General features: G+C 49.9%; 12 protein-coding genes across 12 annotated transcripts; 5 read left to right on the top strand and 7 right to left on the bottom strand.

The window, feature by feature from the left end:
- Positions 1–566: 566 nt before the first annotated feature.
- HMPREF1541_01462 (uncharacterized protein) lies at positions 567–1,652 on the bottom strand (the record flags this gene model as incomplete). The annotated part of the gene is made up of 1 exon (XM_008713760.1): positions 567–1,652. The coding sequence occupies one exon, from the start codon at positions 1,650–1,652 to the stop codon at positions 567–569; it is 1,086 nt and encodes a 361-aa protein (XP_008711982.1).
- Positions 1,653–2,189: 537 nt separating this feature from the next.
- On the top strand, positions 2,190–3,209 carry HMPREF1541_01461 (uncharacterized protein; the record flags this gene model as incomplete). Its single annotated transcript, XM_008713759.1, has 5 exons — positions 2,190–2,226; positions 2,290–2,495; positions 2,567–2,723; positions 2,808–3,140; positions 3,169–3,209. The coding sequence occupies 5 exons, from the start codon at positions 2,190–2,192 to the stop codon at positions 3,207–3,209; spliced, it is 774 nt and encodes a 257-aa protein (XP_008711981.1).
- Positions 3,210–4,484: 1,275 nt separating this feature from the next.
- On the bottom strand, positions 4,485–6,155 carry HMPREF1541_01460 (uncharacterized protein; the record flags this gene model as incomplete). Its single annotated transcript, XM_008713758.1, has 5 exons — positions 4,485–4,777; positions 4,839–5,078; positions 5,139–5,740; positions 5,796–5,890; positions 5,946–6,155. 5 exons carry the CDS (start codon positions 6,153–6,155, stop codon positions 4,485–4,487), a joined length of 1,440 nt encoding a protein of 479 aa, XP_008711980.1.
- Positions 6,156–7,377: 1,222 nt separating this feature from the next.
- HMPREF1541_01459 (uncharacterized protein) lies at positions 7,378–8,444 on the bottom strand (the record flags this gene model as incomplete). Its single annotated transcript, XM_008713757.1, has 5 exons — positions 7,378–7,517; positions 7,570–7,881; positions 7,935–8,085; positions 8,132–8,337; positions 8,396–8,444. 5 exons carry the CDS (start codon positions 8,442–8,444, stop codon positions 7,378–7,380), a joined length of 858 nt encoding a protein of 285 aa, XP_008711979.1.
- A 2,608-nt stretch (positions 8,445–11,052) lies between these two features.
- Positions 11,053–12,599, bottom strand: HMPREF1541_01458 (uncharacterized protein; the record flags this gene model as incomplete). Its single annotated transcript, XM_008713756.1, has 3 exons — positions 11,053–11,105; positions 11,152–12,520; positions 12,564–12,599. 3 exons carry the CDS (start codon positions 12,597–12,599, stop codon positions 11,053–11,055), a joined length of 1,458 nt encoding a protein of 485 aa, XP_008711978.1.
- Positions 12,600–14,071: 1,472 nt separating this feature from the next.
- HMPREF1541_01457 (uncharacterized protein) lies at positions 14,072–14,849 on the top strand (the record flags this gene model as incomplete). The annotated part of the gene is made up of 3 exons (XM_008713755.1): positions 14,072–14,239; positions 14,285–14,642; positions 14,686–14,849. 3 exons carry the CDS (start codon positions 14,072–14,074, stop codon positions 14,847–14,849), a joined length of 690 nt encoding a protein of 229 aa, XP_008711977.1.
- A 582-nt stretch (positions 14,850–15,431) lies between these two features.
- Positions 15,432–16,909, top strand: HMPREF1541_01456 (uncharacterized protein; the record flags this gene model as incomplete). The annotated part of the gene is made up of 4 exons (XM_008713754.1): positions 15,432–15,629; positions 15,750–16,148; positions 16,194–16,374; positions 16,419–16,909. The coding sequence occupies 4 exons, from the start codon at positions 15,432–15,434 to the stop codon at positions 16,907–16,909; spliced, it is 1,269 nt and encodes a 422-aa protein (XP_008711976.1).
- Positions 16,910–17,419: 510 nt separating this feature from the next.
- On the top strand, positions 17,420–18,111 carry HMPREF1541_01455 (uncharacterized protein; the record flags this gene model as incomplete). Its single annotated transcript, XM_008713753.1, has 2 exons — positions 17,420–17,889; positions 17,943–18,111. The coding sequence occupies 2 exons, from the start codon at positions 17,420–17,422 to the stop codon at positions 18,109–18,111; spliced, it is 639 nt and encodes a 212-aa protein (XP_008711975.1).
- A 45-nt stretch (positions 18,112–18,156) lies between these two features.
- HMPREF1541_01454 (uncharacterized protein) lies at positions 18,157–18,453 on the top strand (the record flags this gene model as incomplete). Its single annotated transcript, XM_008713752.1, has 1 exon — positions 18,157–18,453. One exon carries the CDS (start codon positions 18,157–18,159, stop codon positions 18,451–18,453), a length of 297 nt encoding a protein of 98 aa, XP_008711974.1.
- A 417-nt stretch (positions 18,454–18,870) lies between these two features.
- On the bottom strand, positions 18,871–19,856 carry HMPREF1541_01453 (uncharacterized protein; the record flags this gene model as incomplete). The annotated part of the gene is made up of 3 exons (XM_008713751.1): positions 18,871–19,201; positions 19,251–19,676; positions 19,744–19,856. The coding sequence occupies 3 exons, from the start codon at positions 19,854–19,856 to the stop codon at positions 18,871–18,873; spliced, it is 870 nt and encodes a 289-aa protein (XP_008711973.1).
- A 1,246-nt stretch (positions 19,857–21,102) lies between these two features.
- HMPREF1541_01452 (uncharacterized protein) lies at positions 21,103–22,411 on the bottom strand (the record flags this gene model as incomplete). The annotated part of the gene is made up of 2 exons (XM_008713750.1): positions 21,103–21,953; positions 21,976–22,411. 2 exons carry the CDS (start codon positions 22,409–22,411, stop codon positions 21,103–21,105), a joined length of 1,287 nt encoding a protein of 428 aa, XP_008711972.1.
- Positions 22,412–22,843: 432 nt separating this feature from the next.
- On the bottom strand, positions 22,844–23,497 carry HMPREF1541_01451 (uncharacterized protein; the record flags this gene model as incomplete). The annotated part of the gene is made up of 1 exon (XM_008713749.1): positions 22,844–23,497. The coding sequence occupies one exon, from the start codon at positions 23,495–23,497 to the stop codon at positions 22,844–22,846; it is 654 nt and encodes a 217-aa protein (XP_008711971.1).
- Between the last annotated feature and the right edge of the window lie 49 nt (positions 23,498–23,546).

Below are 23,546 nucleotides of genomic sequence, written 5' to 3'. Positions count from 1 at the left end.
AACCCTAACCCTAACCCTAACCCTAACCCTAACCCTAACCCTAACCCTAACCCTAACCCTAACCCTAACCCTAACCCTAACCCTAACCCTAACCCTAACCCATCATTCCCTAGACGAAATCGACGGGGGTGATAGGAATATTGGGAGCCGGTCTCATGCGCAGAAACCCTTCTTTTAACGCGTTATTGTCGCAATCTTCCAACGGTGACACTTCCGATTGGCTCGGAGACCTGCCATATCCGACAAGAGTCGCCATGCAGAGGCTTGTACTATGCCTCGAATACCCCGTCCTTATCAGTTCTCATTCGCAAGTTTCTGCAAAAACGAGCTCCTATTTCATCTCCGACTTTGAGGTCACTAAATCGCTTGCGTAGGCTGTAACCAACCTTTTCCGAAAGTACACTGTTTAGTCAAACTTAGCAAGATCTCTCTTGAAAAATCGTGCAGCTTAAGCTTGAAGAAGATTAACGAGAGTCTGACAATGCAATGTTTAGATCCAAAGTCTGTCTGGCGAGTATTCTCAAGGGATGTCTATAGCTAGCTTTGCTTCCAAAGATCTTTCCTTTTCATGGCATAGTAGACTCAGCAAATTCATTTGCCCTGTAGATTTCCAGATTCTCCAGCAGTGCTAAGTCCGAGAATGTGAAGAGATAAGCAGTCTCGTCTCCGCTGGCCTGAATCGTGAACTTGTACCAGCTGGGGATCACAAAGGTATCAGCATGAGACCATTTCAAGTCGAAGGTCTTATCCCCCCTCGGCGCTGTAACGACCGCAGTCCCGCTGCCAGAGTGGACTTGATAGATTCTATTACAAGTGTCTTGTCGTGGTGCAGTTATCGTACCTGGCAAGATACGCTCAGCTGAAGCAGCAATGATGGAGTTGACCTGCCCTCCATCCGGAAGTCGGTACTCATGTATCGCATGGCTTGCATCAGAAGCATCGAGGTGTGCCTTGGTAGACTTCCATGGAAACTTCATCTCCGTACAGTCTTCGTCGACGACCACTTTTGATTCATGTGTGATGGTTCCGTGCAAATCTTTGTACTCGTCGAGGAAGTCGATAGGGTTCAGGTTGAAGAAGGGAATATTCAGCCCGTCTAACCAGATAACATTTTCGTTGCCGTCGTTCCCGTGGTCATGCCAGTGCCACTGAGGTGTTATAATCATGTCTCCTGGCTCCATATACATCTTCTTTCCTGCTATAGCCGTGAAACCATGATGTCCCTCGATAAGAAATCGTACGGCGAATGGAGTATGGCGATGACACAATGCTCGTTCTCCAGGAAGAAGCAGCTGATGCGCCGAGAGAAGAGTATCCGATGTGTGTGGCGGCATTTGGGGGCCTGGATTAATCATAATCAGTGCTCTTCGCTCTGCCTCTTCCGGGGGGACCAAGGCGGCGGCTCTTAGCAGGTGTGCTTTCGTATCCTTGTACCGCCATACGCTAGGCACATGTTTGGTTCTAGGTTCTGGCAGAGTCACATTGCGTCCCACATTCCATAAGGCTGTCAGTCCGTGATCCTTGATACTCTGTTCTAGTTGAGATCTGGAGCCAATTCCGTTATGTGTATCACTGTGTTTCCCGACCGGCAACTTGATATCCACAACAATGCCAACGGCGTCAGCTGCGACATCCACAGCCATGGGCGCCATATCGAGGGTTCTGCAGGTTTGCGATGAATTGTAGATAATGTAGACGAAGGCTGAGAGCAACTTTGAACTGTTGGTGATAAATTTTCCTGGTCAGAGAGTGAATGAAGCAGGCCGAGTTGAGTGAAGCCGCCACCGAACCCTAAATGAATATTCATAATGGAGCTGAAGCCGTTCTTCGGTCCACCTTCCGAAGAAATGCCCACAACATAGTGTAATCAGCACATGTGACAGACATGGACGTGGAAGCCTTCTGGCCAAGACAGATGGTTCAAGTTCCGCGGCAAGTATCCGCGGCCTTGCCCGGTGCGGCGTAAACATTTATCCTCATTATCTCCGAGCCGAGACAGGTTCCCTGCTAGTTAATGCTAATACCAAGTACAACTGCTTGACCTATACCTCAGAGCTGTGAAGGTTACAAAGGGATTCCACAAACAAGGGAACCGGTCTCACGTTTGCGATTAAGACTTCAAAAGGGTTTCAGTCGTCGTCTAAATCCTTTTTACGTTCGAAGCAGCTTGCCTCGCATATTCAGAAAAAATGTCGGAGAGGCTTGTGCCATCAATTTCGCTCCACGGTAAAATCAGCTGCTCTGCTTCTCTGCGCCTCGGCTTCGAAAGCTTTCGCTAATTCCGTCCAGATTTTGAGCATCGCAAAGAGGAGATAACCAAGCAGCTCGTTGATGCAGCCGAGAATTCGGGATTCTTTACCTTGGTGAACCATGAACTTACTTTGGACGAGATTGAGGCTCAGTTTGCCATTTCAAGAAATTTTTTCGATCTCCCGGCCATGACCAAGCACAGCGTGAGGTTTGATAAGACGACTAGTCTTGGATATGAATACAAAGTAAGTTATAACTGAACCGCCAGCCGAAACATTCTCGTGGGTCACCCAACTTCTAACGTAGGTTGTTCCAGAGTCAAAAACGTATCGCCACCGGTACCGATCAAAAAGAATCCCTATTGATCCAACCAAATCACCACAACTACTGGCCCAGCAATGAAATTGCTCCTGGATTCCATGAGACAACCCAGAGCTTCCTGGAAAAATGCGCCAAGATCTCGCAACAAGTCTGTAAGTTGCTACCACAGTCTTTCTCTACTCCTACGTACTGTAACAGTGAATAAGTCAGTGCTGAATGGTGTCCCGAAACGCTAGTAAGCTGCTTTGCGACTACCCTGGGATTTCCTGAAGACTATTTTAGGGATGCTATGGATGACAAGAAGCCAGACTCCCTCAACCAGCTACGATTCCTCCATTACCCTGGGTCGAAAGAGTCAGTGACACAGCATGAGAATGGTGATCCTACATTCGGTGCCGGGACTCACACTGATTTTGGATGCCTTACACTCCTATTCCAGCTGGACAAGGGTGATGGCTTGGAAATTTGCCCTGGCCGAGAGTCTCATACAAGTGGCGCGATGGGTGATACATTTTTCCCAGTACCCGCCAAATCAGGAACGATTGTGGTTAATCTCGGGGACATGCTGAGTACGTTGTCCCGCAGAGTCACTCACAGAGCTAGCGATCGATCTAAATGTACCTGGTCTCCGAAAATGACATGTCCAATAGTGTCTTGGTCTGATGATCGTTTTAAAGCCACCTTTCATCGAGTGCGGACAACTCAAGGCCCTCATTCGAGATATTCTATTGCCTATTTTAACCAAGGGAGAGAGAATTTTACATTTCAAGGACCTCAAAGAAAATAGTAAGACGATGCTTTCCTTGTACGGAGCCAGCGGCTAGATCTAACGTGTTACCAGCAAACCAATCACCTGCGGTGAATACGTGCACGAACATCTGGCATCGTTCTTTGAGTGAGTGACGAATCCCTGTGTACCTCTCCTTCCTCGAGAGAAAAGCCCTAATAGTTCTCTTCCAATATAGGCTCAATGCTAGGGCTAAGAAAGACGCCACAATAGGAAATACGCAACTGCCAACACTGCTATCAGGAACAGCATAGTGATACCATCAATGGACATAGTATGCAAGGCTCATACTCATTTAGTCTGGGTTCGATGATTGAAACCTCAACGTATGCATTGATAAATCCGTATTGTGGACCTTCAACCTCATATCTGGTACAAGCGCGGTTATAACTTTATAATGATCGAGACCATTGCCACGACACCAAGGAGCTTTAACCGCAAGGCAAGGCAATCTGCGGGTCTCGCTATAGAAGCCACAGTACATCGTCAAGAAAGTCTCACTCATTCTGCGACTCGAATTTTATGGCATCAAAGTGGCCCTACGTTTCTATTTCAGCGAGCAATATGCTGAAAGCGGCGGCCGATGTACAGATATTCGAAGTCTTGTTGTTCTCCTCTGGTGGCTACTCAAGAGCTTCAGCACAATGTCCTGTCCCTTGACGGTAGATTGGAATAGTTGCAAATAGATACAAAGTTTTCAGAGAGATTCCTGATGTTATTTCATCCTTACGCAATGAGCTCTTGGAGCCAATATGTTTCTACTTGCTTGAAAGAGACAACTTAGGGCTACCAAATGAATCCTTAAACTCTTTTACCAACACTGTCTCACCAACTGTTTCTCTACCTGGCGTTCTCGTACTTTCCAGCGTCCTTGTTCAAGCTAAGTACGTTGGTATGTGGTAGATTGCGGCTGAAGTTGGAAGCTATGCTCAGATGGGATATCTGAATGACTTTATGTTGAAGTCAGTGAGATCGGCAAATTCTTGGTTTTCCACAGCCAAGTGGACAACACCGTCTATAATTGGGCCCGTCAGTCTGTGAATCAAAGAATCGATGTGGTATAGCTAGAGGAAACAGACCTTGAGCGTCAGCGGCATCTTTTGCATTCCTCTTCGAATTCCAATGCTTATGTATCAAACCCAGACTGCCGAACAGAAGGGCACAAAGTACTAGAAACGCCAGCATCGTGTACTTTGCGGTCTGTAGATGCAAAAAGGTATGACTTAGCAAGTTGCTTCTCATATTTGGAAGTCAGACCTACGTAATAGTTTGGCGCGTCTGAAGCTCGATAGGTCTGTGGCCCAATAAGGTTCCCGACGGTATAGCCCAACTGATACGCAGAAGAAAACGCGAATTTCTTCGTCGTACCGCCAACGCCGGCTGTCATCATCGTGACAATAAATGGGACGCAATTCGGGACTGTACAAAGTTAAGTTAATGACCATCGACTTGTATACAGACGGAGTGCGAAGAAACTCACATTGTATAGTAAGAACGTAGCCTCCATAACGAGCGGCGTTATAGTCAGCGGGAATGGTAAGCATCATAACGCAACCTATGATTGAGATGATGAAGATGCTGACACCAGCAACTGTTCTATTAGTGAGTCTTGCCAGGGGAAATGCAAGGAGAACTATTATGATGGACACTCCTCCAGGCGCCATGTTAAGAAGCATCGATTCTGAGGAGCTGAATCCAAGATTCCGAATAATGGTGGGTCCTATATAGGAGACTCTATGTCAACGATCGTCATGTGGGGAATGGGATTAGAGTGGCATACCAAAGAGAGCTACACCGCCGAGCGGTAAGCCAAGTGAGACATCGAGCAGGAATATAATCCAGAAGCGAACGTCGAGAAATGCTTCCTTAAGCTGGGCACGATTGAACCGCCACACCTCTGTACCGGTTTTATTGTGTCGGACTCTCTCCAGCGCAATCGTCTTTTCCTCGTCCGTCAGCCACCAAGCATCCGTCGGTGACGCGGCTAGAAAAACCCAGGAGAGGGCGCCGATGACCACTGTAACAACACCATAGAAGATGAATAGGGCTTGCCAGCGAAAGCCCGCGGCCTGATTTATTGCCCATCCAAGTAAGCCACTAAGAATGTTGGAGGATCCGTAGCAGGTGTACCAGATCGTCAAACGGGAAACTTGTTCTTTCTTGGTGTACCAGGCACCGAAGATGATGATAATAGCGGGCGCTGTATAAACCTCGAAAAATCCTAGGAAAAATCGAAGGACGCCAAGGCTCGCAAAGTCGACAGCTGCGGCATGTAAGGCATGCACAACACCCCAGAGTATGATGACACTCGCAAACACTTTAGCAAGAGGATAGTTCTGCATGAACCACATTGATGGAATATCGCCAGCGAGGTAGCCAAAACTGACGTGGTGTTAGTAATTGTCTGTAACGAGAATCTCTCTCTGAGGCTACCCACTAGACAAGAGAGCCGAGCCAGGAATACTGGCTATCGGTGAGGTTGCAGTCGGTCCTAATTCCCATGATAGCTGCATAAGACATGCTGTTCTTGTCCTATAAAGTGAAGGTTGGTGGCTGAAGGAGAAACGTTATACGTGCAATGACTCACAATCAACATGAAGATGTAAATACTATATACCAATGGCAAAATTCTGCTGTCGATCTTTCTGAGGACGCGTTTCGCAGTTTCTGAACTAGGATCAAATTCAATATCGACTTTTGCGAGTAACGCTAAAGCCTTGTCTTTGTGGGCTGCTTGAACATCGACTCCTGCCGAGGCGAGCGCTTTGTCGGAGCTGCCAACATCTTTCGTCTGCATAGTTAGCTAATTTGGTAGCAGCGTAAAGTGACAGCAGGGCTTACAGCTTCAATATCAGAGCGCACCGCGATGGTGGACAATGGTTCTTCCTTGATTGTCGCCATGCGTACAGGTGATTAGATCGCGAAAGACACGATTCATCTAGATTACATCTGAAGTCCTGTCTGTTATGTATAAGATGCATTGTCTAGGCCCTGGCTCTAATCTGGAGCCGGAGTCTGAGGGGTCCCCACAAGAGTAAATCGTGGGCAATCCTTATCACGACTTCTCCAGTGCTATCTGTGGAGGCCACTACGATATAACTTCCCTTTTCGGAGCTTTCGGAATCGGCCCCTCGGAACTTCTCCGTCATCACATCCGATTTGAGAATCTTGGCGAAGATACCCAGAATCCTGGCCAGAGCGCATATCTCGTTTATTGGTGCAATCTTGTTTGGTAGTTACCCTATCTACGATTAGCACAAAGCTCTTGATGCTCGCAAGTCTTCGAGGAAGTCCCTTTGCCTAGGATCCATTAGGCTCTCTTGGATCTGGTCTACATGTAGACTAGAGTTTCGCGGCCAAGAATAAGGTAGTCTTACAAAACGGCAGATAACTTTCGGCGCAGGGCCTGTACTGTGACATTGTAGACGAGGTAGCGACTTTGCTGAAGGCATAGTCGAGCCCATCGCGACCGATAACTTCTAACCGACCAGCATTCCCTGCTTATAGTCCACTGTCTGCGAAGCGAAGCACACTAGAGTCAAGGTACAGGAAGACCTTCTCAAGGCTAACCACTTGACCTGATGAGTGGTACAGTACATCGATTCTCAAACCTGCTACTCAGAAAAGGCCGACATATAAGCAATTAATGGACACCACAAAAAAGAAGGCATAGCCCGTCTAGACATGAAAGCACATATGACTTTAAGAAAGGTCAGAACCCAGTGCTAAGTTCATCACAGGGTCCCTGAGAACTCATTGAACCCATTATCTAAATATCATTCCGAGGAGATCAATTCTTCACAGCCGCCCAAGCAGGCTGTTGAGTGTCGAGCACCCCACCAATCTTGTTGCCCTTGTCTCTACACCGAATCGATTAGCCATATCTCTGGAAGCATTCGGATTTGAAAATACATACCCAAATTGTTGATTTGTATAACCTTGGATGTATTCACCACAGCTAATAGCAGGGCTAAGAGGCTAGTCAGCTGACATTGTATCAATGCTCAGGTTTCAACTCACTACTTCTTCTGCGGCCCCTGGAAGATGAAGTCTTTTAGCCCTTGGTTGAAATAGGCAATAGAGTAGCGACTTGGAGCATCACCCTCCATAGCACGGACTCGGTGGTATGTCGCTTTGAACCGATCATCTGACCAGGACACTGTTCACATTATTAGTGTCCTGGGGAGAGCGAGCAGAAGATTGTAGCTTACTTAGCATATCACCAAGGTTGACAACAATAGGACCAGTCTTGGCGGGAAGAGAAAAGAAGTTGTCTCCTATCGCTTTGCTAGTCACATTCTCCCTGCCAGGACAGATTTCGAGGCCTTCTTCCCCATCCCTTTGGAAGAGAAGAGTCAGAGCTCCCACATCCGTATGGGCACCTGCACCCCAGCTCCCAGGTTTGTTTTCTGAAGGAGGGTAATGAAGCATGCGGAGTCGACTCAGAGAATCCGGCTTGGTAGCGTCCATTGGTATCTGAAAGTAGTTTTTGTCGAAATTCAGGGCTCCGGCAAAACATTCCACTTTTACAAGGCCTTCGTTAGATTTTCCTTTTCTTTCGGGAATAACAACTCACAAACTTGCATAGAAATGCCTCGGCATTTGGCCATGAAATTCCTTGTCGATGCTTCAAAGCCAGGGACATCTTCATCACTCGGCCACTGTGAGCCATATTTTAGCCACAGTGACTCTTTTTGATCGGTCCCAGTGAGACGTCTGGTTTGGGCCTACTTTCTTGTGAGAACATAACGAACCCCGGATGATCCCACTTACCTTGTATTCCCAGCCCAAGCCTTGGTTAATATCGTAAGCAGTTTTGCCCTTTATTTCATGCGGCAGCTGAAAAAAAGCCTTGGATATAGCAAACTGTTGATTTATCTCATCGATCGAGATCCCGTGGTCTACAAGCATCAAGAAACCGGAATTCTCTGCCGCATCAACAAGCTGCTTTGTGATCTCTTCCTTGCGCTGATTGAAATCTAGATGGGGCACATCAGAACAATTCGGCTGTCAAAAGATCGTCACGCGTATTCTCACCTCGCAGCGAGATGGTAGGGACCAGTCGCTCAATAGCTTTTGTTGACATTTTGGGAGAACCTTTGAGAGTCAATGAATAGTTAAAAAAGTCAATGTATCTCGCTTAAATTAGAAGTCGAGTTCACAGAATGCAGCATCAAGACTGCCTTTGTGAGCCAGCAAGATCACCTTGCTATCGTACATCCTAGAACGTATGTTCTGAAGATAATAGATCTATGGATCCGGAATAGTTCCGGTGATCGGCTATACCCCGCTACGTGCCGGCCTGATGTGGCATTACATACGGGCAATATTCCGGAACTCTAGTCCTCGGCTCGCAAGATTGAAGCCTGTGAGAATCCTTCCGATAAAAGATCCGCTTCCGAGGGCTTTCGGACGGAAATTCATGCCTAAAACCACCGCACAAGATCATGACCTAAGCTGATCCTCCAGTACACGGTTTCGAGACGGGTGCAGGACGTGCGTCATTGTTTATCTCCAGGCGTCGGACTTGCGGGCCGCATAACGAATATGAAGTCCATTAGTTTCGTAATGCTTATATGCTTGCTTGCTTCGAGCTACCCATCTCATGCAGTTAGCCACAACCCTTTGCACGTCACAAATATAACTACCTAGGGCGAAAGTGGCTTTATAAAGTGTTTGGAAATTGCTAATATGGAGGGCGCAAGCATATCCGATTGTGTTCCTGGCTCTATGTCATTGCATGAGCTAGGCTTGTGTAAGGCAAAAGGTATCCACCTTACAGAGACAATCGAAATGGGTTTTCTGCCCAGTTGCAATACTTCCGTAGGATATTGAATCATTGTAGGAAAGGATGGTTCCTTCGACAAACGATTGAGATGACTTCCCTCTCGATATTGCTGCCTGCAGCCGACAGATGTTCCTCGGGATCGCATGCTGACATAGTACAGGGTATAACCGAAACAACTGGCCCGTGGAGTTCGCGCTGAGCCATGTGAAATACTACAGCTGTCCCAAATACCAGATGCGAAGAGACAAAGAAGGCCAAGAGCCAAAGCAGTGCCCCTGAGCCTCCCAACCTTGATTAGGTGAGGCAGGCCAGTAGGCCTCCTGGATCGTCTGCCTCTACTCCAGACTCAGATCACAGACTACTGACAGACAGCTAGTGTTGTAGTCTACGGGATGAAACCGCGTACATAATCTGTGCTCCATTCAAGAGCTAGCTCTTGTCGCGGAGGTGGTTTAGGGGTTATTGAATGTCAGCAGGGATTTGCTCGCCTATGCTGTGTGGCGCCTGTGTTATAGATAACCAATACGACCTTACGAAGGCCTAGGAGAACCGCAGCATGTCCGAGTCATAATAGTGGAAAATCAAGTAGACTTACTTGCTGATACTCAGGCACGCATCCCAGTGCCCATGGCCGAGTGCAAAAGACCGACGCCAGTTTTGCATACGGAATTCTCCAAACTTTCGTCGCCCTGAAGGCATCGTCGCACTTCAATAGAATTCGACAACCTAGACCGCCACGCAAGGAGGCATTAGTGCAATAAAAATACCTGCACAGCCACGATAGCACAATCCAACCCTAGCGCTGCGTCATGGCCCGCATCTACCGTGGACGCTAACCACCGACGCTGGGGCATGTTAGTTCCCCGAATGGCTAGACGTCCGGATGCCAGGGCTCGAGGTACTTTGGTGGCGGCATACAGCAGCAGCTTCTCGAGTCCTCGGCTATAGAAACTCAGTCTTACTGAAATGTTTCATTCTTTCTACATCATCAAACACTAGTATAATCGAAGTCTATTAACATGAGGCTACTACACACAACCAAAGGCCATTTGCTAGAGTTTTTCAACAGCGACATACTAAGCTTTATATCTCTGTCTCATAAGTGGAAGGACTAAGAATTCTTATATCAATAGACACGATATCTGATTCTCAGCAAAGCTGCCTGATCAAAGTCTTTGACGTCCACTTTACTTGAGCTTGAGTCAAGATTGATGTCGTTAACTACTGACAACAGCAAAGCGTGTCCTGCGTCTTAGACCATACTATAGCAAGTGAGAGACATATATGGTTCAAATTGTCTAAAGCAAGGAATTTGATTCTAAACCTGCTGCTTACCATGTGTGACCCTTTATTAGAGCGGTCGTAATTAATGTTGTGAGATCAGACGTGTTATTATGCGATCCCTAAGGAATTTGACCAACATCCAGTTAGTCTCTCTTAACAAAGTTGCCGGTCACTAACTTTCTCGTTCTAGGAGCGTTCCTAGTGTGACGCCTATCTGGCCTTTTTACGTTTAATCCTGAGGTACTCGCGAACTGCCTCTCTAGCTATCTTATGATGCTACTCTTGCTCTTTGAATTCTTGGTCTTCCTTCCGCTTTTCAGGTGATCCCGGTCCTGTCCAGCACTTCTTCCATTCCTTGAAGAACTTGGCCCGCGTGCTTAGGCGCATATCGGCTTCTCGGTCTTCACGCTCTTGAATACGTCTTTGCTGCTTGGCATTGTAGTACTCTTCATCCTCCAAGTCCAGGAACTCTGTTTCTGGCTCGGAGCCATCCTCCGTAGAGTCTATAATGTAGAGATCAGGCATATAGTTACTTAATATATAGACCTAAATATGGTATTTGGCTCGCAACTCGGTTATAGGAAGGCCTCCAGCATCTCCTTTAGGGATTTACGCCGCCCCGTTACTTCTTGGCAGGTAAGGTCATATTAATATGGATTGTTTTTGGTTGAGTGTCTGTACACATTAGCACAAATGTCATGGAGAGAGGAGTATAACCTACAGTTCTTGATACCTTCAATGCCGCTCTCACGACCGTAGCCACTTGACTTCCAGCCTCCGAAGGGGGTCTGGGGGCTCGTGTTAAAAGCTGAATTGATGCCGACCGTGCCAGCCTCGATCTGTCCTGCAACACGTAGAGCACGTGCAATATCTGAGGTGTAGACGGTTGAGCCAAGGCCGTAAGTCGTGTCATTCGCCAACTTGATGGCTTCCTCTTCGTCCTTGAATGTCCGTACACTGATGACAGGTCCGAAAATCTCCTGCGTGTACACTTTGCTATCCAATCCCGGGTTGATTAGAACGGTGGGTTGCACATATGTGCCCTTGTCTCCCTTGCGACCACCTCCTGCACCAATCTCAATACCCTCCTTCTTGGCGTCCTCAAGAAAGCCCATAACACGATCGAACTGCTTCTTGTCCGCGAGTGGCCCAAACTTGGTTTCTGCCAGTGATGGATCACCCATTGCGTCCGCAGCATGCTCGAAGGCGAGTTTGACCTGCTTGATGAATTCTGGGGCAATGCTTTCCTGGACAAGCACCCTGGATGCAGCAAAGCAGATCTGGCCCGAATTCCGGAGGAAGCTATCACTACTGTGAAAGACGGCATTGGGTATGTCGGCATCTTCGAAGATGATGCCTGGACTTTTGCCACCCAGCTCAAGTGTCACGCGCTTGAGGTTGGACTTTGCCGCTGCAATCTGAACAGCTCGACCCGCAGCAGCAGATCCGGTGAATGCAATCTTGGCGATGTCCATGTGACTGGCGAGGAGCGATCCTGTTGTACCAGCTCCAGTGAGGACGTTGATGACACCAGGTGGGAAACCCGCTTCATTGACAAGCTCACCGTACTGCGCAAGAGAAATTGGTGACTTCTCGCTGGACTTTAAGATGAATGTGTTGCCTGCAGCCATGGCTGGGGCCATTTTCCATGCGGCGAGGACGTGGGAGCCGTTCCAGGCACAGATCCCGGCACAGACACCAAGAGGTTCGTATTGAACGATCTTGTACGTTCCATCCTCATCCGGTGGATAGCTTTCTCCTGCAACCTTGCCAGCATAGCCAGCATAGTATCTCCAGAGCGCTATGGGACCAGCAATCATCCTCTTGCTGACGCTGACGGGTTGGCCCATGGCAGCAGACTCGAGCTGAGCCAACTTATCCGTGTTCTTCTCAAGTAGATCTGCGAACTTGTTCATGATAGCAGCTCGCTTGTGGCCTGCGGTGGCTTTCCAGGCGGGAAAAGCTGCCTTCGCGGCCTTGACGGCGTTGTCGACATCGGCCTCGCCGGCAACTTGGATCTTGTCGGTTACGAGGGAATCATCATTGGGACTTTGGATGCTGAGGGTTTCACCGGAGGACGACGGAACGTACTGGGATTATCAGTGCTGGACAGTGAGCATATAGGGACCGTACCTTCCCGTTGATGAACAACTCGGTTTTGAACGACATATTGCGAGGTTGGATCGGTGGTTGGTTTGGTTTACAGTCAGCATGCAACGAGAACCTGCCGATGTTTTTATTCGTGCCCTTCAGGGAGGTCACCCACCTCGGTTCAGATTTGGGGAAAGTGTTGCCCCTCAGTCTCCAACAGCGATGGTGCGGGGTTTCCTGACCTGCGAATGGGTCTCCGTATCGCTAGTTGATAAAAATGGCATTGTGCCACAATACAACACACTGTGAAGGGCGAGCTCGGTTTGGCTGTGCCTGACTGCGTTACCGTGCTCATCTCCACAGTGCTCGGTTCGAAATTCACGATGAGCGACTTCACCGTGGGCTGCTCGACTTCATGTTAGCCGGCGGCATGGTGCTCGCTTCCACAATGAAGAGCATCATTTTGCTGAACATATAGGAGGTGCTTGCCGTTGCGGCGGTCGCTTCCGCGCAGTGCAGAATCGTCGTTGGCGGGATGTCGTACTTCGGACACACGTAGTCTTCTTCGAACTAAATTGGATCAGGATTCGATTCGCCCGTCCCGTGAGTAAGAATGGCTTAACATCATTCAGTATCTCATAGCCACTGTCGAGGGCTTCAACTCAGCCCTAGGGAAGTTCGTCGCGGTCTGGACGAGGACTTCTTGATCTGGAACAGAAAGCCTGCGCAAGGGAAATACTGTGAGAATGACCAGCATTGTCCAGAGAATGAGGAGCAGGAGGGCTTAGCTCTGCGCAATTTGTTGTCAATGCTGGTCGCAGTTGGCGCTTCGGTCCTAAAACTGACGGTCCCATCGACAACATGCACCATACCAAGTAAACGACACAGACGAGACCTGCACAAACCGTAATCACCAACGAGTCATATGGCCTTTTTTGCAGATACTAGTCGGATGGACCAATGGACCTGTTCATTATGGAAATCAGATGGACCACTTGACAGTATCTGCCATACCGGCACGGCCAGACGTGACCCAGCAGAGTGCCCCAAACTCAGCACCCTGTATCCATCGTTGTCTTCGTGTCTCGTCGCTGTCCAATACGTTGCTCACCTCTGGGGCTGGTCACCTAGCTTGGGGCAAGAAGGTCGGGAACCCCGTCAGTGTTTGGCAAGCTTGCCGCGTAACAGGAGTTAAGCAGCGATATCACCGTCCACGCTTTCGTCAAGATGACGCGCTGATTCTCTGAATCCTTCCTGCATCATCACGGTGCGTGCACCCGCATTGGCGTCTGCCGGCGAACACGCGCAGCACCTCGTGGCAAGTGAGATCATGACCTCTCACAGAGCCCATTGTAGCACGTCATGCGGCCCGACACACTCCGGACTTATCGTGCCTTCATGAAGAGACGCGACCTGGAGTGGGTTGCTGAGAGAAAAGGCAAGAGATCCTGATGTTCTGTGTAACTCGCTTGCATTGTATTTCGCTTTCCAATCTTCGACAGATAAGCAGGACCTCTTCGAAATTCCTCAGCATAGCCCAAAGTTTCAGAATGTCTAATCCGAACGAACCCAAGGTCGACTCGACGACCAACTTCCCGAAGAACAATTCCAACACTCCCGGCGAGCAGTTCGAGCCACGTCAGACTTCTACAAGCGAAGACTACAAGCCCGACCCATCTAAGTCAATCCCACTTGATGGTCCTCGACAGAGATTGATCGTACGGTAGGGTTTGGCTCTATTGCGTGCCTGCTAACCAATCCAGGACGACATTATTGCGCTCTATTCCTGCCAGCCGACTGTTGAACGCGTCAAGCGCTACACTGCTGATTGCGTCTATGACGACCAATTCGTTTACGCGAACGATAGATACAAGATGGCGGGCCAGTGGTTTGCCCTGCCTAAGTTGTTCAAGGATTCTAAGAACGAGGGCTACGAAATCATCAAGAATGATCGGGATCTGATACAGTTCAAGAATGAACAGAGCTGGACATTCAAGGTCATTCCAAAGACTGCTACTATCAATGCCCTCGTCAGTCTCAGCCTTGACCCGGGCACTGTCGACAGCGATTTCATTCAAGTGAAGTATCACAAAGATCAGGCCAACGACAAGGATTATTCCCGTAAGTAACTCGGGAAACACTGTGCATTGACTGATCCTCGCAGACGAAGGCGTTGGCTTTAGTTTCAAGAAGTGGCAAGCCGACAATGTGGCAAAGAACATGGATGCACCAGAGGTCCAGCAGTTCGCTGCCGACAAAAATGCAGCGAAGGAATCTGTAAGGCAATACGGCAGCGGCACCGGTGACGCTCCGCAGAAGGACTTTTGAATCGAGTTGAGACTGAAGTTATAGTCATTGCAATAGATCCCCTTATTGATGAATTCACCAAGTCTCATCCGCTTCGTGAATGCTGACCTCCAACCCTGCGATCGTCCTTCTTACCCTTCAACTATCCTACCTACATTTTCTAAGAGAACACCACTATCCCTGCGGAAGCTGATGAGGAAATGCAGGAGCGGGACGATGAAGTCGGTGAGAACCGCGAGGATAGCGTGGATGATGCGCTTGAGGTTAGCTACGACGAGTAGTAGAGAATAGCTTCTAACTTGCGGGGATATACAATTGCTCCTAGCTACAGTACCAAGGTTCCATGTCGCCTGGTGGCCCGTTGGCGTGTGTTATCGCCAAGCATCAAGCGGCCCTTATGTGTAACTGATCTGGTATCCGGGCCGACTGCCTCTCAGAGTTCTCTGATCTCTCCTTCTCTGCCACCAAGGTTAGTGCATTTTAATATACATATGACTGTGTCATGCCTCTCATCAGCCTCTGAACCTACATGAGGTGGAGTCCGACGTCGAATACCGAACAGAGTGCAGTCGCTCCCTTTTCTGAGCTATTGCAGGTACCACGATGTTGCCGAGCACTCAGGAGGGAGAAAGGCAGCAGCTTCTTTCAAATGAAGTTGGTCGCGCAGAATCTCCGAGCTCCCAGCGTCCACCGCCGACAAATTTCGATAATGTACGACATGTTTCTTTTGACCTGGTATTCAAATTCAGTGCCGTTGTCCTCAACTTTGGGGCGACTGGCTTGGCTCAAAGTGCCATAGGTGTAAGAACCCCGTGCGATGACCCGCCCCTAACTCACTGACTGATCGTAGGCAATGATTCCAGACGTGCGTATCTCGGTCTATCTCATACCGTACACTAACCACTGCCTCTACGGCTGCAGATAGAAGAGTATTACGGCCTGAAGAACGGGCCCACTGCGTTCATTTTCCCTGCTGCACTCGCCGGCTATCTCATCGCAGTGTGCACTATTCAGACTATCCACCTCCGTTTCGGACGACGGGGTATCGCCTTCCTTGGCCCTATCCTGCGTATCACTGGTGTGCTTGTGCTGCTATGGGGCCCGCCATTCCCAGTAGCTTTGCTGGGCTACTTTGTCTTTGGCCTCGGAACAGGCCTCACCGATGCAGGATTCTGTGCTTGGGGCAGTGGCGTGCCTTATACAAATGTTACTCAGGGGATAATGCATGGCTCTTGGTCAACGGGATGCGTCCTTGGACCAGCGGTCGTTGTACTACTCTCACAGAAAGGGCTCGCTTGGTTTGCTTTCTACCGCGTTCTGGTATGGCACTCGAACGTTGAAATGCTTGGACTGACACATCCTCAGATAACACTTTGCGTGGTTGAATGCCTAGCTCTTGTAGTATCATTCCGAAATGACGATGCAAAGCAATATCGAGCAATTCTTGACGATGACAACGACAGGCAGACAAGCTTATTTGACCCATTGCGACTGAAAAGCACATGGATGTGCGGATTCTACTGGTTTATCTATGTTGGGATTGAATGTAAGTCATTCTGGTGCTTGCTTGTGCCTTTTCTCACAGTAAAGCTTCTTACGGCGACTGGATTGTGACCTACATGGGCCGGGTCCGGCATGTCGAACGAAATATCGCTGTAAGCGCATCATCCACATTCTGGATCGGTATGGTCACGGGCAGAATCATCCTCAGTCCAATCACCGAGCACTTCGGCTTGCAAGCTTCCGTTGCGGTCTACATCCTCCTTTCAGCAATTGCGCAGGCGGCCTTCAGGTTCATCACGAATGTGACTGTCCTCTTCGCAATACTTGCCACGACAGGGTTCTTCTTCGGTCCCTTTTTCCCTTCTGGAATTGTCTTGCTTGCAAAGAAGCTACCAGTTCAAGCACATGTCGGTGCTGTGTCAGCTGCTGCAGCCATGGGCCAAGTGGGAGGCGCCCTAGCTCCACTTATTGTAGGCTTTATGGCCGATGCGTTTGGTATTGCCAGGCTCCTCGACGTTGTAACTGTTATGACGCTACTTCTCCTTGTCATCTGGGCTGTGTTCTGCAGGCTGAAATGATACAGTGTGGGACTGACCATGCTATGCATTGCAGTTTCACAACCCAGAAGATTGATCGACCTCAGCGCGATGGTACCGTGATAGAAGTGGTCGAGACAACATGAACCGGGCCCGCAATTCCTCACGTCGACAGGTCTCTCCCCGCCTTTGTACCGCTATTTCTCCTTCTGCTGTTCGCACAGATGCTTCTTGGCATAGCTTGATCTCTTCCGCAACCAGTGTGCTCTCTCGAGAAGGACGACCGTGCATATCCAAACCTTGGCACTTCTACAGGGCGCGAAGTAACCACCGCAGAGAGGGGTAATCTGCGCGGTTCAAAATCATCGATAGGAGGACACGAGGAGCTTTCAGACGGCCTTGCTTGGCGACCTGTAAAGTTAACATGCCTGCTGTCTCGACACTTGCGCTTCTCGCGACAGCCTTGACAGTCACAAACGCACACTACCTTCATAGTGCACTTGTTTCACTCGATATGGCGATCGTACCGCCAAATTATACAAAGGCTATGAGATGACCAATCTCGCGGCCAAGCAAATGTTCCAGTCGGGTCAATTCTACCGTGAAAGATATCTTACTGGCAATTATCCCATCGAGGGCATCTCGCCCGACAGAGTGGTCTCCTCGCAGTTGTGGGCTTCTGCTCCAACTGAACATGTACTCTATCAAACCTCCACGAACTTTCTCCAGGGCTTCTATCCGCCACTTGTAAACAGTTCGCTTGCCACAGAGAATCTGAACAATGGTACAGACGCCGAAGGACCTCTTGAAGGCTACCAATTTGTTCTTGTGCATGGCCGAGGAGACTCAGATTCCGACGCCATCTGGATCAAAGGCGATGATTCCTGTCTGAACTACGATGCCGCCTCAAAATCTTATCGCCAAAGCGCTGAGTACCAAGCCACCCTCGAGTCTTCGGCAGAGCTATATGCAAGGCCGAGGGCACACTTGGCTCGATCCTGGGAGCGAAGAGTGTGTCCTACGTAAAAGCTTACGATGTTTTTGATCTACATAATACTGCTTCCATTTATAATAGGACTGTGGTCACAGCAGCAATCGAGGATGAAGCATTCTCCGTTGATTCCGCAGACCTCGACCAAGTTCGCTTCTACGCAGATGAATGGGAGTGGGGTCACAACTTTAATGAATCCCAGGCCGGCCGCTGCATTGGCGGCATGACTCTTGCGGGTGGCATCCTCAACTAGCTCGAGACTATTGTCCAAAGCAATGCCGGTCTAAAGTTCAGCCTGATGGCCGGCTCCTACGACACTTTCCTGTCCTTCTTCGGCTTCGTGAATCCTACTGCCGCAAGTGCCAATTTCATGGGCCTCCCAAACTACGCTGCTAGCATGGCCTTTGAGCTCTTTACCGAAGAACGCACCTTCATTCCAGATCAACTGATGGTTCGCTTTCTCTTCCGAAACGGCATTGATGGAGATCAAAATTTGGCAGCCTTTCCACTCTTCGGAAACTCGGAACTTGATATGCCATATTCACAATTCGTCGAAGAATTAGGCGCACATTCCATTAGAGGCCTTAATGACTGATGCTCTACGTGTGCATCGATGGAAGCTTTCTGTGTTGCCGCGAACAAACGAATGCCCCCTCATCTTCTGGCTCCAAGTCTGACAGAAGTCTCTCGAACGCTGCAGCCGGTGGCATCGGTGTTGCCGTTACTGTCGCTGTTGTTGAACTGTTCGGCCTGGTGCTTTGGGTTCTTCGGCGCAAGACAAGCAAGGACGTAGCCACTAGAACAGATGTGGGCTGCGAGAAGAACATGAGCGATAGCGGCAGCAATGCATCTTGGCTGGGGACAAGGTCGGCAATAAGCAATGTGGCCAGTCAAAGACAACGACGTTCGACACCGACTGTCGCTAATGTATAAACATCATTGTGTCCTAGCATCGTTGAATATCTGGGAGACGGGGATGTCAAGGTTTCCTGAACATTTTCTAGTTTTACACTCATTCGAACACCTTTCTGTTATACCCCAAGGCCTCCACTGTGTCCAAGTCGTGTCCGTAGATCATTTTCGCGTTAAATTGCTCTTTAAGCTTGCGTAACATCTTCGTGCTCTTTACCCATGCATTGTAGTCTCTCGTTAGCCAGCCATGTGGATGAGTCATTTCGAAGTTCTCCTTGACATGGAACTGGTCAGTCGTCCAGATGAAGGCCCCGTCTTTCTCCAGATTGACTTGCATGGCACACAGACCGGGAGTGTGGCCTGGGGAAAAGTGCAACGTAATGCCCTCCGCCACATCATAATGCTCTTCGTCGAAAGTCTGCCAATTGAGCCTGTGTCACTGTTAGGAGGTGTACGCCAGTGAACGTGACAGGGCCTTACTTCTCCAGATCCATGTAGTGTCCCAGGTACACTCCCAAATCAGCCTCCGTAGCTACCGCCCAGCATGCATGTTTGAACTCTTCTTCGTGGACATAGATTGGTGTCTTTGTCCCAATGAAATGCTCCAAACCCCCCGCATGATCCAAGTGCAAATGACCGATCACTACTGCCTTTACATCCTTGATATCGTATCCGGCAGCTTTGATGGCGGCTGGTAATTTATGCTCCTCGTTGTACGTAGTGCGCGGGAAAACGTCAGTGATTGGGGCTCCCCACTTAACCTCAACGTCCTCGGCACAGCCGGTCTCGAAGAGGATGAGCCCAGCGGTCGGATGATGGATGAGCCCTGCTATCAGGGCGAGATCTCGGCGCTTGTTCGTTGGGTTCGGATCAGCACTGGAGCCACCGTTGGCGCCTCGCAAGAGCCTGCATGAGATACAAAGGTTGGCCATGCCTTGGTCCCAGGAGGACACATTGGAAGCAGTGGACTTACCATCCCTCATCGACATTCAAAATACCAAGGTTGAGGATATGCATTTTGGTTCCTTGAGGGCACTTGAACGCCGGCACAGTTGCCGTGGCAAGCCTGCTAGCCATGTCGGACATTACGATTGCTGACGAGGTGTGAGCTAGCAGTACTTGGGTAATTGCAAGGAGTTGTCAACTAGTTGTACTGGATTCGTCATGAAGTACCGGGTGGGGAAGCACATGGACATTACCCGAGGAGGGGGTAAAGTTACTTTCGGATCTGGGGAGAAGACTAAACCAATAGGATCGGGTTCTCCAACAGGACGTCTGAGGTAAGGGAACACTTTGAATTGCTTGAATGGGGCACTCATAGCTCTAGACCACTACCAACAGAGTCTTCTGCGTCGCCGCCGAAGACTCAAAGCATGAGTCAGAGTGACATGGTTCAGATGTCGACCTCCAATTCTAGTAACGGCTGGACCGTCGCATAGACCATCAGACTACCATGGTCGTCTTCAACAGGGATTGATATCAACGCGAGGTCCCCCAAACCCACGGCAGATCACACACAAGAGCCTCTGCTATACACCGTAGCCATGCGAGAACTACCTCGAAGGCTTGAAGGGGTACAACAGATCGGCAGGGTCTTTGATGCGCTGCCGCCGATATGCTCCCAGGAACAGGACTCACTCGACCCGTCCTTCGGCCGTAGCAAAGGTGAAGCGGGAGTATACGTGTGCATGAGTTTCTGCTCTAGGTCTTGATGTCTTCGAAAACAAGCGTATGCAAAGCACATGCACCAAGATCTTCGACTTCCTCCTCCGCACTCCGGTATGCGACATATACACAAGCACCCCGAGCTTCCGGGCAAGGTTATCTTCCAGACTGCCGTAGTAATGGCCTGGGCAAAGACTCAGCCATGCTATTCGTCCAGCATTGAGCTAAGGTCGTCCAGTAGCTTTCGATTTTGAGAATGCCGCAACAGCAGTCAAGGATATCAAGGCATATGTCCCCAATGCTACTGTTCTTGTCCCTGGGCTTGACTTGCACGCTTTGCTTCCTTGTATGCAGGCGCTGGGAACTTCATTGTCGACAACGACCGCCTCGATGTGCTTTTGACATCGGAGGCATTGCAGCTACGCTGGGGGGCTTGAAATCCAATGCGGGACAAACACCACTGACACGCTCTCCTGGCAAAGGTGTACTCCTGGTTCGCGCCCGAGGCGGGAACGCTCCCCAATGAGACCAGAGCAACCAGGCAATAGCGAGCAGTGTACTGCCCGATGGCGAAGAAGTATAAAGGCGTGAGCATAGCAAAGCGAGGCAGATCGATCCGCTATGGAACTAAACCGCAGCAGAAGTCTAAGCCCAAGGCTCCTGACCCCTATCTCACTTGAGTCCACTCCGGAAAGTCCAACTTCTCCCTTGGTGTGCTCATCCAGTTCCGGTCTTCTACGTACTCCTTCAGATCCCGCTCCTCGAACTGGCTCCTGTTTCCAATATACATCCCCATACTCTGCACTTTCCTTGCATACTCTACAGTCCTGCGTTCCCATTCTTTCATATCCATGCGCCCTTCCAACCACTCTACCAGCAGCAACACATCAAATGCCGCCTGACTCGTGCTTGCCACCGTATGCGGCCGAAAGCCGGCCAAAGCATCCCCTACCAGCACCACCTTCCCGTTCTCCCACAGACTCGTGGGGCTCATCACATCCGTGATCGCCTGCACGAATGGGTTCCTCGACTTCTGCACCATTTCAGCCATCTGTGGTGGTAGCTTGTCCCTTCCTCGCTCCTTGACCATCTCCCACGCATCCTCCGTCATCATGCCTGGCGGTATCGTGATTCTTCTGCGCTTGCCTTCCTTGTCCGTCAGTACCTTGTCCAGCTGCGCGCTACCATCCTCGAAATTCGTGTACCACACAAAGTTGAGCAAGCGACCACCTTTGTCCGTCGTACCATGTACTCCCGGTATCGTATACGTCAAATTCTGAACTCCCGGCCCATGAAAGAAGCAGAAGCGCTCCACAAACACTTTTCGTGCCTCCTCGGTGGCTTCATCCTCCGGCACCGTTCCGCGGATCACAACATAGCCGCAGTATTTCCGTTCGACATCTGGCGATAGGATTTTACGCATTGTTGAGGATGGACCATCGGCCCCAACTAGCAATTCGCCAGCCACAGATTCTTGCTTGTTGTCGGAAGTGGTGTACTTCACATGGACTTGGTCACCTGAGATGTTGTAGCCGGTTACTGTACAGCCGTAACGGTAGTCGATGCTCCCATCGGCTGATTTGGCCCAGTTTTTTGGGATCTTGGCCAAGGAGGTAGTCGCTTTTGACTCCGTCATAGTTGGCTCGAAGAAGATAGTACGTGAGATCCCAGGAGGTCATCGTCTGTTTCATGACCTCTTCGTGGACAACGTCGCCGGCTTGATTCAAGTAGAGGCGCTTCTGCGAGGCGATGGCAACGTCCCTACCAGAGCGGTCATAGGTCTGGAAGAAGCGCAAAGTGTCTCCACCCGCGACGATACCGGCTCCTTGATTCTCGAGAATCGGCGTGGGAGTTCTTTCTAGGATTGTGGTATTGAACCCATGAGATTTCAGGGCAACACCCGTGAAGAGACCAGCGAGTGAACCACCGACTATCACCACATGTCTTGGTAGCGTATTGCCGGATCGCGGCGCCATGTTGGTCGTGACTGTAGTAAGGCGCGCTGCGGACCGAAGGCAGAGAAGTGAACACGGCGCCGGTGGTCTAGAGGGTGCCTCGGGAGATGGAGATGCATAATGTAGGGCGGGGTCAGTATGACATCAAGAGCCTATGGACGATCGGACAAGATCTGAATATGCCTTTGGAAGAAGCTTTTTCATGCAGGTACGGCGAAGAAGATTGGGAACCGCCTGGTGCAGGCTGGATGCTGGGCATAATAGGATCATTTTGCCAGCCTCCAAGCATTTACTGCCGGTCTTCATCTCCAGCAGTCAGCGACGCCAGCCTCAATCCCGATGCCCCCGCAGCACCGTCTATCTCTTGTGTCTGAATGCATTCGTCAGGTTTCTCCGGCACTTTAAGTTCTGTGAGACTTGCTCCAGCGCGCATAGTCCTAAAACCACAGAATCTCAAGGATCGTAGATCATGCAATAGCCGGCAGTGCCGCTGCCGCCCTCCTCGGGCCATCCTGACGGATTGTGAGTTCCTTTACCAAGCACAACATGATCGACGAGTTGGAACCCAAAGTGCTTGTAGATAGCAACGCCGCGCTCGTCTACAGCTTCCAGCCAGACAGGATGGCCCTCGGCTTGAGCGCGTTCGAGTATCGGCTTCACAACCGCAGACACAGCACCCTTCGCCAGGGGCACATCGGGATTCCGAGCAAGAAATGCGAGGTGCCAGAACGGTCTGTCTCCAAGATGCTTCGCTTTGGCGGCACTGACTCTTTCTCTCCACCCTGAGCGGAGTGGGCCAGCACTGCCCAAATGGGTGAAGGGCTTGCCCCTAAACTCCGGCGCTTCCCATATCGCAACAGCGGACCAGTCTCCTGCTTCCAAACATATAGAACCACTCTCGAAACCGTCTTTGATCCCTTGAGCGAAGTGTCGACGGCGACGGGTGGCATCAATAGAGGGCGAGGGGTACGGGGGTGGGGTGTTGTCGATCTCGGCAATGAAGGTATTGGTCAAAGGAACGGCACGGAAGGCTTCGCTGACGATGTCGATGGCCCGATCTATGTCAGTGACAGGTCTTGCGACCGGGGCAACAAGAGGGTCGGTCATAATCAAGGTCGGAAAGGGTGAAGATGCTTGCCAGTGAGGAAAATGGCGA

Source organism: Cyphellophora europaea (assembly GCF_000365145.1).
Source record: "Cyphellophora europaea CBS 101466 unplaced genomic scaffold supercont1.1, whole genome shotgun sequence".
Taxonomy (NCBI): Eukaryota; Fungi; Ascomycota; class Eurotiomycetes; order Chaetothyriales; family Cyphellophoraceae; genus Cyphellophora; species Cyphellophora europaea.
This window is presented reverse-complemented; position numbering and strand designations above follow the sequence as displayed.